Consider the following 14,773-nt stretch of genomic DNA (forward strand, 5'->3'; position numbering starts at 1 on the left):
ATGAATGGTTAAAGCAGCAGGAGATCCTGTCATTCATGAATGGTTAAAGCAGCAGGAGATCCTGTCATTCATGAATGGTTGAAGCAGCAGGAGATCCTGTCTTTCATGAAGGGTTGAAGCAGCAGGAGATCCTGTCATTCATGAATGGTTAAAGCAGTAGGAGATCCTGTCATTCATGAATGGTTAAAGCAGCAGGAGATCCTGTCATTCATGAATGGTTAAAGCAGTAGGAGATCCTGTCATTCATGAATGGTTAAAGCAGCAGGAGATCCTGTCATTCATGAATGGTTAAAGCAGCATGAGATCCTGTCATTCATGAATGGTTGAAGCAGCAGGAGATCCTGTCTTTCATGAAGGGTTGAAGCAGCAGGAGATCCTGTCATTCATGAATGGTTAAAACAGCAGGATATCCTGTCTTTCATGAATGTATAAAGCGCATGAGATCTTGTCATTCATGAATGGTTGAAGCAGCAGGAGATCCTGTCATTCATGAATGGTTAAAGCAGCAGGATATCCTGTCATTCATTAATGGTTAAAGCAGCATGAGATCCTGTCATTCATGAATGGTTAAAACAGCAGGATATCCTGTCTTTCATGAATGTATAAAGCAGCATGAGATCTTGTCATTCATGAATGTTTGAAGCAGCAGGAGATCCTGTCATTCATGAATGGTTAAAGCAGCAGGATATCCTGTCATTCATTAATGGTTAAAGCAGCATGAGATCCTGTCATTCATGAATGGTTGAAGCAGCAGGAGATCCTGTCTTTCATGAATGGTTGAAGCAGCAGGAGATCTTGTCATTCATGAATGGGTAAAGCAGCAGGATATCCTGTCTTTCATGAATGTATAAAGCGCATGAGATCCTGTCATTCATGAATGGTTGAAGCAGCAGGAGATCCTGTCTTTCATGAATGTTTGAAGCAGCAGGAGATCCTGTCATTCATGAATGGTTAAACCAGCAGGAGATCCTGCCTTTCATGAATGGTTGAAGCAGCAGGAGATCCTGTCTTTCATGAATGGTTAAAGCAGCAGGAGATCCTGTCATTCATGAATGGTTAAAGCAGTAGGAGATCCTGTCATTCATGAATGGTTAAAGCAGCAGGAGATCCTGTCATTCATGAATGGTTAAAGCAGCAGGAGATCCTGTCATTCATGAATAGTTGAAGCAGCAGGAGATCCTGTCTTTCATGAATGGTTGAAGCAGCAGGAGATCCTGTCATTCATGAATGGTTAAAGCAGCAGGATATCCTGTCTTTCATGAATGTATAAAGCAGCATGAGATCTTGTCATTCATGAATGTTTGAAGCAGCAGGAGATCCTGTCATTCATGAATGGTTAAACCAGCAGGAGACCCTGTCTTTCATGAATGGTTGAAGCAGCAGGAGATCCTGTCTTTCATGAATGGTTGAAGCAGCAGGAGATCCTGTCTTTCATGAATGGTTAAAGCAGCAGGAGATCCTGTCATTCATGAATGGTTAAAGCAGTAGGAGATCCTGTCATTCATGAATGGTTAAACCAGCAGGAGATCCTGTCATTCATGAATGGTTAAAGCAGCAGGAGATCCTGTCATTCATGAATAGTTGAAGCAGCAGGAGATCCTGTCTTTCATGAATGGTTGAAGCAGCAGGAGATCCTGTCATTCATGAATGGTTAAAGCAGCAGGATATCCTGTCTTTCATGAATGTATAAAGCAGCATGAGATCTTGTCATTCATGAATGTTTGAAGCAGCAGGAGATCCTGTCATTCATGAATGGTTAAAGCAGCAGGATATCCTGTCATTCATTAATGGTTAAAGCAGCATGAGATCCTGTCATTCATGAATGGTTGAAGCAGCAGGAGATCCTGTCTTTCATGAATGGTTGAAGCAGCAGGAGATCTTGTCATTCATGAATGGGTAAAGCAGCAGGATATCCTGTCTTTCATGAATGTATAAAGCAGCATGAGATCTTGTCATTCATGAATGTTTGAAGCAGCAGGAGATCCTGTCATTCATGAATGGTTAAAGAAGCAGGATATCCTGTCTTTCATGAATGTATAAAGCAGCATGAGATCTTGTCATTCATGAATGTTTGAAGCAGCAGGAGATCCTGTCATTCATGAATGGTTAAAGCAGCAGGATATCCTGTCATTCATTAATGGTTAAAGCAGCATGAGATCCTGTCATTCATGAATGGTTGAAGCAGCAGGAGATCCTGTCTTTCATGAATGGTTGAAGCAGCAGGAGATCCTGTCATTCATGAATGGTTAAAGCAGCAGGATATCTTGTCTTTCATGAATGTATAAAGCAGCATGAGATCTTGTCATTCATGAATGTTTGAAGCAGCAGGAGATCCTGTCATTCATGAATGGTTAAAGCAGCAGGATATCCTGTCATTCATTAATGGTTAAAGCAGCATGAGATCCTGTCATTCATGAACGGTTGAAGCAGCAGGAGATCCTGTCTTTCATGAATGGTTGAAGCAGCAGGAGATCCTGTCATTCATGAATGGTTAAAGCAGCAGGATATCCTGGCTTTCATGAATGTATAAAGCAGCAGGAGTTCCTGTCTTTCATGAATGTATAAAGCAGCAGGAGTTCCTGTCTTTCATGAATGTATAAAGCAGCAGGAGATAATGTCATTCATGAATGGTTAAAGCAGTAGGAGATCCTGTCATTCATGAATGGTTAAACCAGCAGGAGATCCTGTCATTCATGAATGGTTGAAGCAGCAGGAGATCCTGTCATTCATGAATGGTTGAAGCAGCAGGAGATCCTGTCATTCATGAATGGTTGAAGCAGCAGGAGATCTTGTCATTCATGAATGGTTAAAGCAGCTGGAGATCCTGTCTTTCATGAATGGATAAAGCAGCAGGAGATCCTGTCATTCTTGAATGGTTAAAGCAGCAGGAGATCTTGTCCTTCATGAAAGGATAAAGCAGCAGGAGATCCTGTCATTCATGAACTTTATGTGAGTACTGTGTTGGTAAAGGATGAGCTAGAACCAGAAATGTTAGAGAAGAATATTGCAGTTCATGTTTAAGTAGTAAATATTATAAAGATGAAAGAAATGCTGTGAAGAGTGAAAATTATATATGAATAGGACATCCTGAACATGCTATGAAAATTTAGAACATATGTTAGATACTGAGTGAGGAAACTGATGAATATTAATAAGTGTCTGTTTGGCTTCAACCCAGATAGATCAACAGCAGGATGATTATTTGTAATTATACAATTACAGGAAATTTATCATGCAAAGAGGAAGAGAGGAACATCATATATGTACTTGTTGAAAATGCATTTGACATACTACTGAGACAAGTAGTTAGATAGGTATACGAAGGTATGGGGTACAAAAAAGACTTGTCATGTTAGTAGTGTTACTCTACCATGGCACTAGATCTAGAGTGAATGCAGTACAGTATATAGGGTATCAAAAGAGTTACAGATAAACGTTAAGAGTCGGTCAGGGATCAGCTGAGCCTTTTTCTGTTTAACATAGTGTTGGAGGAAGCTACAAATGAGTGCAATAAGGGAGCTATTGGTTGGTGTTGTATAGAGATGACCTAATGATTAAAGCAGAATCTGAGGAATAGGTGATTAAAATGTTTAAGAAGTGAAACAGTGAAATGAAGAAGATAGAAAAGTAAGTCGCCATATGGCAAATAAAGCTAAATGGTGACTGACAAGGATGCGAAGGGAACAAAATAATGTTATCTCGATTTACAAGTTTAAATTATGCTGGAAGCAAACTCGTAAACCAAATGAAATTTTCCTATTAGAGATAAAATAGTTGTAATGTTATATAAAGAGCAAATTGTAACCTCTAACTTCGAATATGAATGCAAAATATTTCATAATAATAAAAAAAGAAAGAATTATTGACAAATTAACTCGCACCTTACCTTTTAGGAGAGTTATGGCTGGCTTAAGGAGGAGGAGGAGGAGGAGGAGGAAGTTACTGCTTGAAGGGAGAAGCTCCACCATGATGATTTTATTGGGAGTTCTCTGTCTTGAAAGGCATTCACTTTTGCTAACTGCATCACTTAATCTAGGCTTTCTGGACACTGGGTCGTTTGTTTTTTTTACACACTTAAGTTCAATTTTAACAAGGAACTTATCTAGAGGCAGCTTTTTTGGCTTTTTCTTTAAAATTTAATTGATGTGCAACATCAAAGTGTTGGTAAGTAGATTTGCTACTCACCCTGATGAAGCTGTATCTTTTATAAAATTTTACATTCTTAAAATCTCCTCGTCCTCACTTGCGTTCTCCGCATTCTTTTAATGCTTCACCTTATTCAGCTCCAATACCATTGCTTTGTCACAATTAGTGTTTTTGGTAATCTTATCACCTAACTGCTTCTCATCAATCCAGGTAAGCGGAAATCTTTCTGTGTTAAGAACATTTTGGCGTTGATTCGTCAATGACAGCACTGGGTCTGCATCTCTCATGCTTCGATATCTTCTTTATAATTCAGAATTGTAACTGTTACAGTTGTGGATGCTGCAGTCTGAATGTGCAGGTTTAGTAGGTTGGGTGCACACACAATCTTTTCCTTTGTACCATCTTTCTTAATCAACTTTAGGGACCATTGTCCTGATATTGTTTACTTTACAATGCAGCACAAAATGTCTTTATGATGAACAATATCCTTGAAGATGCACTTGAGAGATGATTCTTCTGTAAGTGTTGCTTGGAGAGGGTATGTGTTAGGCTGGGATTGCTAGGTAATACAAAACAAGATGGCCTAAAAGACCATGAAAACTGCAGGGTTGTCATATGGGTACTTGTGCTAGTCTTGTTTTACTTGTCCACAAAAATGTGCATATGAAAGGAGATTTTTGCTTGCAGACTGAAACAATGCTCGTAAACCGATTTGAATTTGTATGCATGTAAATCGATTTGATGGTATTTGAAGTTAATCATAAACCTAGGTGCTATTATCAGAACAGTAGCTCTGTGGCTGTTGTTAGGAAGATAAGTGAGTGAACTGTGTACTTTGTGCTAATTGTAACAGATGTAAGATGCTTGGGAAAATCTACATAGAGTAGGAATTTTAAAGGCTAAATGTTCATAATGAGCAATTTTGGGGAGGTAAAAAAGTTTAACACTGTTTTGATAGATGAATAAGTCTTAGAAAAAGTAGTGTTTCTGTTAGCTTGGAGACATGGTGGATGACTGTGAAACAAGAGTTGAGACACCAGTAAGAAAAAGTTGCAACAGTATTTATGGAATGGAGTGAGATTGGCAGACTACTGGTAAATTAAAATGTTCCCATTTGTATAGAGATCAAAGACTTATGAGCATTATATAAGATCTGCATTACTCTATACAAAAACATGTGCACTTGCAAAGAAAATAGAAGAAATTGTCACATGGTATGATCTTAGAATGTTAAGACTCGCATACAATTGATTGATGGATTTTTTCTCTTCACAACAACAACATGTTTGAAGTATAGTAAGAAGCCCTTATTATAAAAGAGGAATTTGTGTTAAAGGTGCCTTCAGAAGCTGGAAAAAATGACTGAAAAGTCAAAACTTGAATGAGTTGGACATAGGATGAGAATAAATGATAAGCAGAAAATCAATCGGTAAATATGGCAATGGCAGGAGGGAGATCTGTAGTAAGGCCGAAGAAATCATGATAAAATGTGGTGGGCAAAGTCCTACCTCTCATAGAAGTTCAAGTAGATAGAGAATAAGATGGATGAGAGTAGAGAGAAATCCTTCCAAGTCTAACCTGGTAAAGGAAACATTGGACATAAAAATGTTCAGGATGAATATAGTGAGTAACGCTTTCAGTTTATATGACAAAATTTCCTGGTACTTTCAGTGAAGATTTCATATTGTGGGTTTATGAGCTGTGATCTCTTAGACAGTCAAAGCATTTTTTTTTCTTTTGGAAAAGTGAGAATACTAATTTTGTTGACAACTAGAAAAAAATTAATGTGCAGGTTTTTGTATTCAAACTAGGTCTGCGTTCTGTATTTGTATCTGAAATTAATTTATTTTTTAATATGAACTCTCAATGTCCCATTAGAAAATTATGCAACCGTATTGTGATAGTACTTTAAATATTTTTTTTTGCATAATATATCATGCAACACAGGTTAGTGATTGTGTTGGTAGCATAAATTTCTAAACATAATTTCGTTTGTGATGATAAATTTCTCTTAACTTTTTTACAGGTTGACAATCGGGTTAGTAGCCATGGAACCAGTGCACCATTATTACCTGTGCTGCATAGGTTTGGAGCCATTCCTCTTCTTAAGTCTCCTCCCTCTCCAGTTTGGGATGAGAACACTCCAATGGAGGTTAGAGCAATAATTTATATATTTTTTCCTTTTTCTTAATTTTACTTATTAATATAATTACTGTAGCAAGTTATGTAACAATACCATTGGGCCACTAATCAATAATCTGGTAGCAAAATTACAATGTTAAAATTTGTTTGCAATACAACATTGCAGCTGTTGCAAAATACAAACAGAGTTGAGTTAAATGAGTTCACTAGCTGGGTGTGAACTGATATCACTGTTGTCAAAACACTTACAGGCTCAAGAATATTATGGAAACAAAATGCTGTAATGCAGTTGTTTGAAAATTCATATTAATTAAAACAACTGAGTACTTGTGAGCTTTTGGATTTTAGATTGATATTAAAGTATTATTATTTAAAAGAAATTTATCCTGCCCATTGAGTTGCATTTATGGACTCATACACCACCTGCTCTTTTGAAGCTATGAAATAGACAATACTTTATGATTATTGTATTATTAATAAACTATTCTTTGTTCCTACGCGAAATAGAAACCTTCGTCCTACGAATAGGGAGATGATCTTAGCACAAGCTGGAATGATTGTTAAATTATAAACGAGGTAGTTAATGATAGTTGGTGTACACGGGCGATTAGTCCTGCCCCTCCAAACTGTCGGAGGAGTTTCACTTCAAATTTTGGCTGCAACGAATATGGATGTATTGTTGCCCCATTATCTGAACTGTTCATTTTTCTTTTTTCAATATTTAACTTAGCCGGTGATTATAATAGCTGCAGCTCTGCTGCTCGACAGAAAACTCTACGGAAAAAATCCGCCAGCGATCGCTATGCAGGTAGGGGGTGTACTTCAACAGCGACATCTGTCGTCCAGATACCCAGTACTCATTGTAAACAAAGAACTCAATTTTCTCTCTGTCGTGCTACCGGCAAGACCTACTAATTCGCTGTTGCTAACTGGATTTGTTTTCACAACTATTTGGTGAAGTACACTATTCTAGTTTTGAGCTTTCGCTGTGCAGGCTTTCTCTTCAATAAATCCTTGCATTCTTTTTTTGATTACGGATTATTTGTTGATGACTTTGGATAGTTTTTGAATTCCCCTTTGACCAATTCAAAATGGCTGACCCTTCTCAAGTCCCAAAATTCAGGAAGTCTAATGCTAGGGACTGTTCAAGGCGTCTTCCGAAGGCCTCTATCGATCCTCACACTGTTTGTTCCAATTTTCGGGATAAAACCTGTCAATTGGAAGATCGATGTGAGGAATGCGTTGGGCTTTCGGAATTCGATTTTATCGAATTCCAAAAATATACACGTAGGCTAGAGAGAGATAGAGTCAGGAGAAGTTCCTCTCGTTCTGTTGATATTTCCTCTCCTCATGCCCCACAACCTATTCCTTCCCCTGTAGTGGTTGCTCCTAATCCCCCTTCTGGCACTCAGGAACCTTCGATGGCTGATATGATGCATGCCATCCAAGCTCTGGGTGAGAGAGTTGAGTCCCTGGCTAGTGACCGTAACCAGCTCATGGCGGACGTCAAGGAGCTGAAGTGTAAAAGTGCAGTGGGAAGTGGTAAAGTGAGTGATAGTGTTGTGGATAGTGTTGCGCTTGAGGGTTCGTCTGTTCGTGCCTGTCGTCCTCCTAGTCCGGGACCTCTTGCAAGCTCCCAAGTCCAGGGGAGAAGCAATGTCGTACGACCAATGGGTTCGAGAGGCTTTAATCAGCGAACAGACGTTCCCTCCGTGGTACCGGGCGCATCTTCCCAAGATCGCCCCTGCCGCACAAAGACGAGAGAGCCCATTTATACCTCCTCTGCGGAAGAGGTTTCTCGCAAGAAACCATGGACCAAGGTCTCACGACCGTTAAAGCGCAAGTCGGTCCCTTCCGCGCAAGTCCAACGGCCCAGCTGTAGCCACTGGGTCAGTTCGGACTCGCTGTAGTCTTCCGATGACTGCTCACCTCCTAAGAGAGGCAAAGCGGTACCGCCTCAGACAGTTACACCGTCTGTCGCCGCACCTGCTCCTGCAGACCCTAAGTGGTCTTTGCTGCAGAACATGCAGTCACAATTAACGTCTCTGATGCAGGACTTTCGTGCGGAGAAGGTTGCTGCTGCACCAGCCTCTTGCCTACAACCAACCACACACTCGGTTGTGCGTCCTGTGGACGCTGAGGCAACCTTCTTGCGCACTCCAGTTGAGAGAGTTCCGCCACCCATGCGTTCCAGTGTACCCTACCAGCCGCATGTTGACGTTCAGCGACGCACGGAGCCTTCCGTTGACGTTCGCGAGGTACAACAACCGTCAGAGTTGTTTTGTTTTGACGCGGTGCGTCAACCTCCGCAACCCAGTGTGGTTGCCACTGCTCACCCACATCAGGCTAGACAGTCTGGAGTAGACGCTGTGCGTCCCCGCGCTGCTATGGTTGTTGCCAGCTCACAGACTGGGCAACAGTTCCATGACGTTGCGTCCGGCTCAGTCACGCATGCACCCGTGCGACCGGACTCAGCTATCCAGCCGTTACCTACTTCATTGCCGCTTCCTCCTCAATACTCGGATGATGGACTTTCGGATGATGATGGTGCTGCTCACGTTGATGAACCACATTCGGATCTTGACGAGCCTAAGTCCACGCAACCCTCTTTGGACTTTAGAAAGGTTTTAGCTCTGTTCAAAGAGATGTTTCCGGACCAGTTTGTGTCTGTGGCTCCGCGCTCTCCTCCGTCAGAGTTTGTTTTAGGTATGCCGTCATCCTCGCCTGCCTTTACTAGACTCGTCCTCGCACGCTCGTCCAAGAGAGCTTTACGAGTGATAGGAGAATGGATGCAGTCCAAAAAGAGTCTAGGGAAGACAGCCTTTACGTTTCCCCCTGCTAGACTCTCTTCTAGATCGAGCGTCTGGTATGCCACGGGAGAAGTTCTCGGCTTGGGAGTTCCTGCCTCTGCCCAGGGCGACTTCTCAAGTCTTGTAGACTCTCCCCGCAGGCTAGCCATGAGACGCTCGAAAATATGTTGGTCATCTTCGGACCTAGACCACCTTTTGAAAGGGATATTTAGAGCCTTCGAGGTCTTCAACTTTTTAGACTGGTGTCTGGGAGCTCTAAGCAGGAAGATCTCTCCGACAGAGAAGGAGACTTCCTTGCTCATCATGTCCTGCATGGACAAGGCCGTACGTGACGGGTCCAATGAGCTTGCTGCATCGTTCGTGTCCGGAGTCCTCAAGAAGCGTGAGAACCTTTGCTCTTTCCTGTTAGCTGGAGTAACACCTTGTCAAAGATCCGAACTTCTGTTTGCTCCTCTTTCTAAGTGCCTCTTTCCAGAGGACTTGATTAAGGAGATTGCTGCTTCTTTGATACAGGAGGACACTCATGACCTGGTTGCGTCCTCTGCTCGCAAAGCCACCCCTTTGCCTACCTTGTCAGCTAGACCAAGGATGGACACTCCAGCGTCCCGATTTATTCCGCCCTTTCGTGGCAGAGCCTCCAGCAGAGGAGGTGCTCGTGCCGAAGGGAGACGTGGAAAGAAGAAAGGAACCAAGTCCTTTAAAGGCAGGGTCTGACTGCCAGCTTCTTCAGACAGCAGTGGGAGCCAGACTCAAGAACTTCTGGCAGACCTGGGAGAAGAGAGGCGCAGATGCACAATCTGTGAAGTTGCTCAGAGAGGGGTACAAGATCCCGTTTGTACGAAAACCCCCTCTAGCAGCGTCTCCCATCGATCTCTCTCCCAGGTACAGAGAGGAAGACAAGAGACGAGCATTGAAACAGGAAGTGTCTCTCCTACTAGAAAAGGGAGCGGTAGTCAAAGTCCTGGACCATCAAACCCCGGGCTTCTACAACCGTCTCTTCTTAGTGGCAAAGAAGACAGGAGGGTGGAGACCGGTGCTAGACGTCAGTGCGCTGAATGTCTTTGTCACAAAGCAGACGTTCTCCATGGAGACCACAAAGTCCGTTCTAGCAGCGGTCAGAAGGGAAGACTGGATGGTCTCTTTAGACCTAAGGGACGCATACTTCCACGTCCCCATCCACCCAGACTCCCAACCTTTTCTGAGATTTGTTTACGAAAAGGTTGTCTACCAGTTTCAAGCCCTGTGCTTTGGCCTAAGCACAGCTCCTCTTGTGTTTACGAGGCTGATGAGGAATGTAGCCAAATTCCTTCATTTAGCGGACATCCGAGCCTCCCTCTATTTGGACGACTGGCTTCTAAGAGCTTCTTCCAGTCGTCGCTGTCTGAAGGATCTAAAGTGGACTCTAGATCTGACCAAGGAATTGGGTCTCCTTGTCAATATGGAAAAGTCTCAAGTGGTCCCATCCCAAACTATTGTGTATTTAGGGATGGAGATTCACAGTCTAGCTTTTCGGGCTTTTCCGTCGGCCCCCAGAACAAGCCAAGCCCAGTTATGCATCCAGAACATGCTAAAGAAGGAACGATGTTCAGTCAGGCAGTGGATGAGTCTGATAGGGACACTATCATCCCTGGAACAGTTCGTATCGTTAGGAAGACTACACCTCTGTCCTCTTCAATATCACCTAGCTGTTTACTGGAAAAAGGACAAGACGCTAGAAGCGGTCTCGATCCCCATTTCCGAGAAGATGAAGTCTTGCCTGACTTGGTGGAAGGACAGTATCAGCCTCAAGGAGGGTCTGCCCCTGGCTGTTCAGACTCCCAACCACGTTCTCTTCTCGGACGCATCGGACACAGGCTGGGGCGCTACATTAGACGGTCGGGAATGCTCGGGAACTTGGAACTCGAGTCAAAGGACAATGCATATCAACTGCAAGGAGCTACTGGCAGTTCATCTGGCCTTGAAAAGCTTCAAGTCTCTCCTTCAAGGCAAAGTGGTGGAGGTGAACTCGGACAACACCACGGCTTTGGCGTACATCTCCAAGCAAGGAGGGACCCACTCTATGACGTTGTACGAGATCGCAAGGGACCTCCTCACCTGGTCAAAAGGTCAAAACATTTCGCTAGTAACGAGGTTCATCCAAGGCAACTTGAATGTCATGGCAGATTGCCTCAGTCGAAAGGGACAAATCATTCCAACAGAATGGACCCTACACAAGGATGTGTGCAAGAGACTTTGGGCCACATGGGGCCAGCCAACCATAGATCTCTTCGCAACCTCGATGACCAAGAGGCTCCCAATATATTGCTCACCAATCCCGGACCCAGCAGCAGTTCATATAGATGCCTTTCTCCTAGATTGGTCACATCTAGACTTATATGCATTCCCCCCGTTCAAGATTGTCAACAAGGTACTGCAGAAGTTCGCCTCTCACGAAGGGACAAGGTTGACGTTAGTTGCTCCCCTCTGGCCCGCGAGAGAATGGTTCACCGAGGTACTTCGATGGCTAGTGGACGTTCCCAGAACGCTTCCTCTAAGGGTGGACCTTCTACGTCAGCCACATGTAAAGAAGGTACACCAAGGCCTCCACGCTCTTCGTCTGACTGCCTTCAGACTATCGAAAGACTCTCGAGAGCTAGAGGCTTTTCGAAGGAGGCAGCCAGGGCGATTGCTAGAGCAAGGAGGACATCCACCCTTAGAGTCTACCAATCGAAGTGGGAAATCTTCCGAAACTGGTGCAAGTCAGTATCTGTATCCTCGACCAGTACCTCTGTAACTCAAATAGCTGACTTCCTTTTATACCTTAGGAAAGAACGATCTCTTTCAGCTCCCACTATCAAGGGTTACAGAAGCATGTTGGCATCAGTCTTCCGTCACAGAGGCTTAGATCTTTCCAACAATAAAGATCTACAGGACCTCCTTAAGTCTTTTGAGACCACGAAGGAGCGTCGTTTGGCTACACCTGGTTGGAATTTAGACGTGGTACTAAGATTCCTCATGTCAGAAAGGTTCGAGCCGCTACAATCAGCCTCATTTAAAGATCTCACCTTAAAGACTCTTTTCCTGGTTTGCTTAGCCACAGCTAAAAGAGTCAGTGAGATTCACGCCTTCAGCAGGAACATCGGATTTTCATCTGAAACGGCTACATGTTCTCTACAACTTGGTTTTCTAGCCAAAAACGAGCTACCTTCTCGTCCTTGGCCGAAATCGTTCGATATTCCAAGCCTTTCGAATATGGTTGGAAATGAACTAGAAAGAGTCTTATGCCCTGTGAGAGCTCTTAAGTTCTATCTAAGACGAACTAAACCTTTACGAGGACAGTCAGAAGCTTTATGGTGTTCAGTTAAGAAACCATCTTTGCCTATGTCAAAGAATGCTTTATCCTATTTTATCAGACTGTTAATACGAGAAGCTCATTCACATCTGAGTGAGGATGACCAAGCTTTGCTGAAGGTAAGGACACATGAAGTTAGAGCTGTCGCAACTTCAGTGGCCTTTAAACAAAATAGATCTCTGCGAAGTATAATGGACGCAACCTATTGGAGAAGCAAGTCAGTGTTCGCGTCTTTTTATCTTAAGGATGTCCAGTCTCTTTACGAGGACTGTTACACTCTGGGACCATTCGTAGTAGCGAGTGCAGTAGTGGGTGAGGGCTCAACCACTACAATCCCCTAATTCCATAACCTTTTTAATCTTTCTCTTGAAATGTTTTTATTGTTGTTTTTGGGTTGTCCGGAAGGCTAAGAAGCCTTTCGCATCCTGGTTGATTTGGCGGGTGGTCAAATTCTTTTCTTGAGAAGCGCCTAGATTAGAGGTTTTGATGAGGTCCTGTGGTATGGGTTGCAACCCTTCATACTTCAGATCCTAGGGGTCGCTCAGCATCCTAAGAGGATCGCGAGGCTCCGTAAGGAAGACGTACTTAAAAAGGCAGAGTAATTGTTCAAGTCGACTTCCTTACCAGGTACTTATTCATTTTGTTTTTGTTATTTTGATAACTTCTAAAATGAAATAAAAAATCCTTAGCTCATAATAATGTAAACATATATTGCTGGTCTCTACCCACCCCCCTGGGTGTGAATCAGCTATTATAATCACCGGCTAAGTTAAATATTGAAAAATGTTATTTTGATAATAAAATAAATTTTTGAATATACTTACCCGGTGATTATAAATTAAAGGACCCTCCCTTCCTCCCCAATAGAGACGCAGTGGACCGAGGAGAAAATTGAGTTCTTTTTTTACAATGAGTACTGGGTATCTGGACGACAGATGGCGCTGTTGAAGTACACCCCCTACCTGCATAGCGATCGCTGGCGGATTTTTTCCGTAGAGTTTTCTGTCGAGCAGCAGAGCTGCAGCTATTATAATCACCGGGTAAGTATATTCAAAAATTTATTTTATTATCAAAATAACATTTTTGTATAGAAAGTGAATGCTGGCTATTGTTTTCTGTAATGATGGGGGTAAAGCAAGAAATTTGTACTTGCCGTGAAAAGGTGGACGCTGCAATCGACTTATGAGTAAATTGACTGTATATCCATACTCTCTCTGCATCTTGTAGGGGGCATGATTGTTTGAGTAAATTGACTGTATATCCATACTCTCTCTGCATCTTTTAGGGGGCATGATTGTTTGCAATCATTCCCATGTGCTGAGTGCAAGTTGTGGCCTCCTGTACAGTGGCAGGTGTATGCCTTGAAGGGGAAGAAGAGAGCAAAGCCTTCGCCGGTGTTTGTTTGGCAACGCCCAAGAAGACACTGAAGAAGTCCTTCACTGCTTCTGACTCCTGAGTGAGCATATCTGCCGCTGCCGCCACTGCGCGTATGCATTTCCCTTGGTCACCTTGGGAGTATATGATAAGAGCAAGGAGCCCTCAGATCTGTATTGGGAGGCTTTTCAGGTTCTGGTGGTGTGTGGGGTTCCCCCAGTGTTTGCTACATCCCATCAAAAGTTGGAGGCCCTACACCTGTCTCCCCGTAGACTACTGTTGACGAGTGTGACCTAAGAAGTCTTGAACATTCTTAGGTCTCTAAGGTAGGCCCTCCATGACTTTGTTGAGGGAGCTGGTAGCTAAGGTTACCGCTCCTCTGATATCCCCAGTGCCAGTGTCTTTCATGGTGATACCAGTGGTGAAGAGCAGGTTGGCCAAGGCACCAGCCACCCATTGAGATACTATTGGATCCTTTGACAGGCCAGATACTTCTAAATTGGATCCCTCTCAGGTTACGGCTCATTTTTCCTTTGACACATACTAAATAGTATGAGCTATTCTTTACGTATTCTCCTTCTTTTGCATACACCTGACAACACTAAGATAACTGAAAAACATTTCTTCACTCAAGGGATTAAAAGCTGCATTGAAATAGTTCAGTGGCTACTTTCCACTTGGTAAGAGTAGAAAAGACTTTAGTTAAGCTATGCTAACAGCTCTTCTAGGAGAAGAACACTTCAAAATCAAACCATTGTTTTCTAATTTTGGGTAGGGCCATAGTCTCTTTACCAAGGTCTTCCATTGTGTTGGGTTGGAGTCCTCTTGCTTGAGGGTACACTCAGGTGCACCGCTCTATCTGTTTCCTTATACTGTATCATTTCTTTACGGAGTTATTTTTCATGTTGGAGCTCTTGGGCTTATATATATAGCATCGTGCTTGGCCAACTATGGTTGTAGCTTAGCTAGT

General features: G+C 43.0%; 1 protein-coding gene across 1 annotated transcript in view; it reads left to right on the plus strand.

Annotated features, from left to right (window-relative positions):
• The window catches only part of HERC2 (E3 ubiquitin-protein ligase HERC2), a 496,511-nt gene that overhangs the window by 87,470 nt on the left and 394,268 nt on the right, over nt 1-14,773 (plus strand). Inside the window, exon 7 of the mRNA XM_068391274.1 lies at nt 6,173-6,298. Within this exon, the coding sequence (XP_068247375.1) occupies nt 6,173-6,298 (126 nt within the window). The remainder of the gene's footprint in view (nt 1-6,172; nt 6,299-14,773) is intronic.

Source organism: Palaemon carinicauda, chromosome 17 (genome assembly GCF_036898095.1).
Source record: "Palaemon carinicauda isolate YSFRI2023 chromosome 17, ASM3689809v2, whole genome shotgun sequence".
NCBI classification, from domain to species: Eukaryota; Metazoa; Arthropoda; class Malacostraca; order Decapoda; family Palaemonidae; genus Palaemon; species Palaemon carinicauda.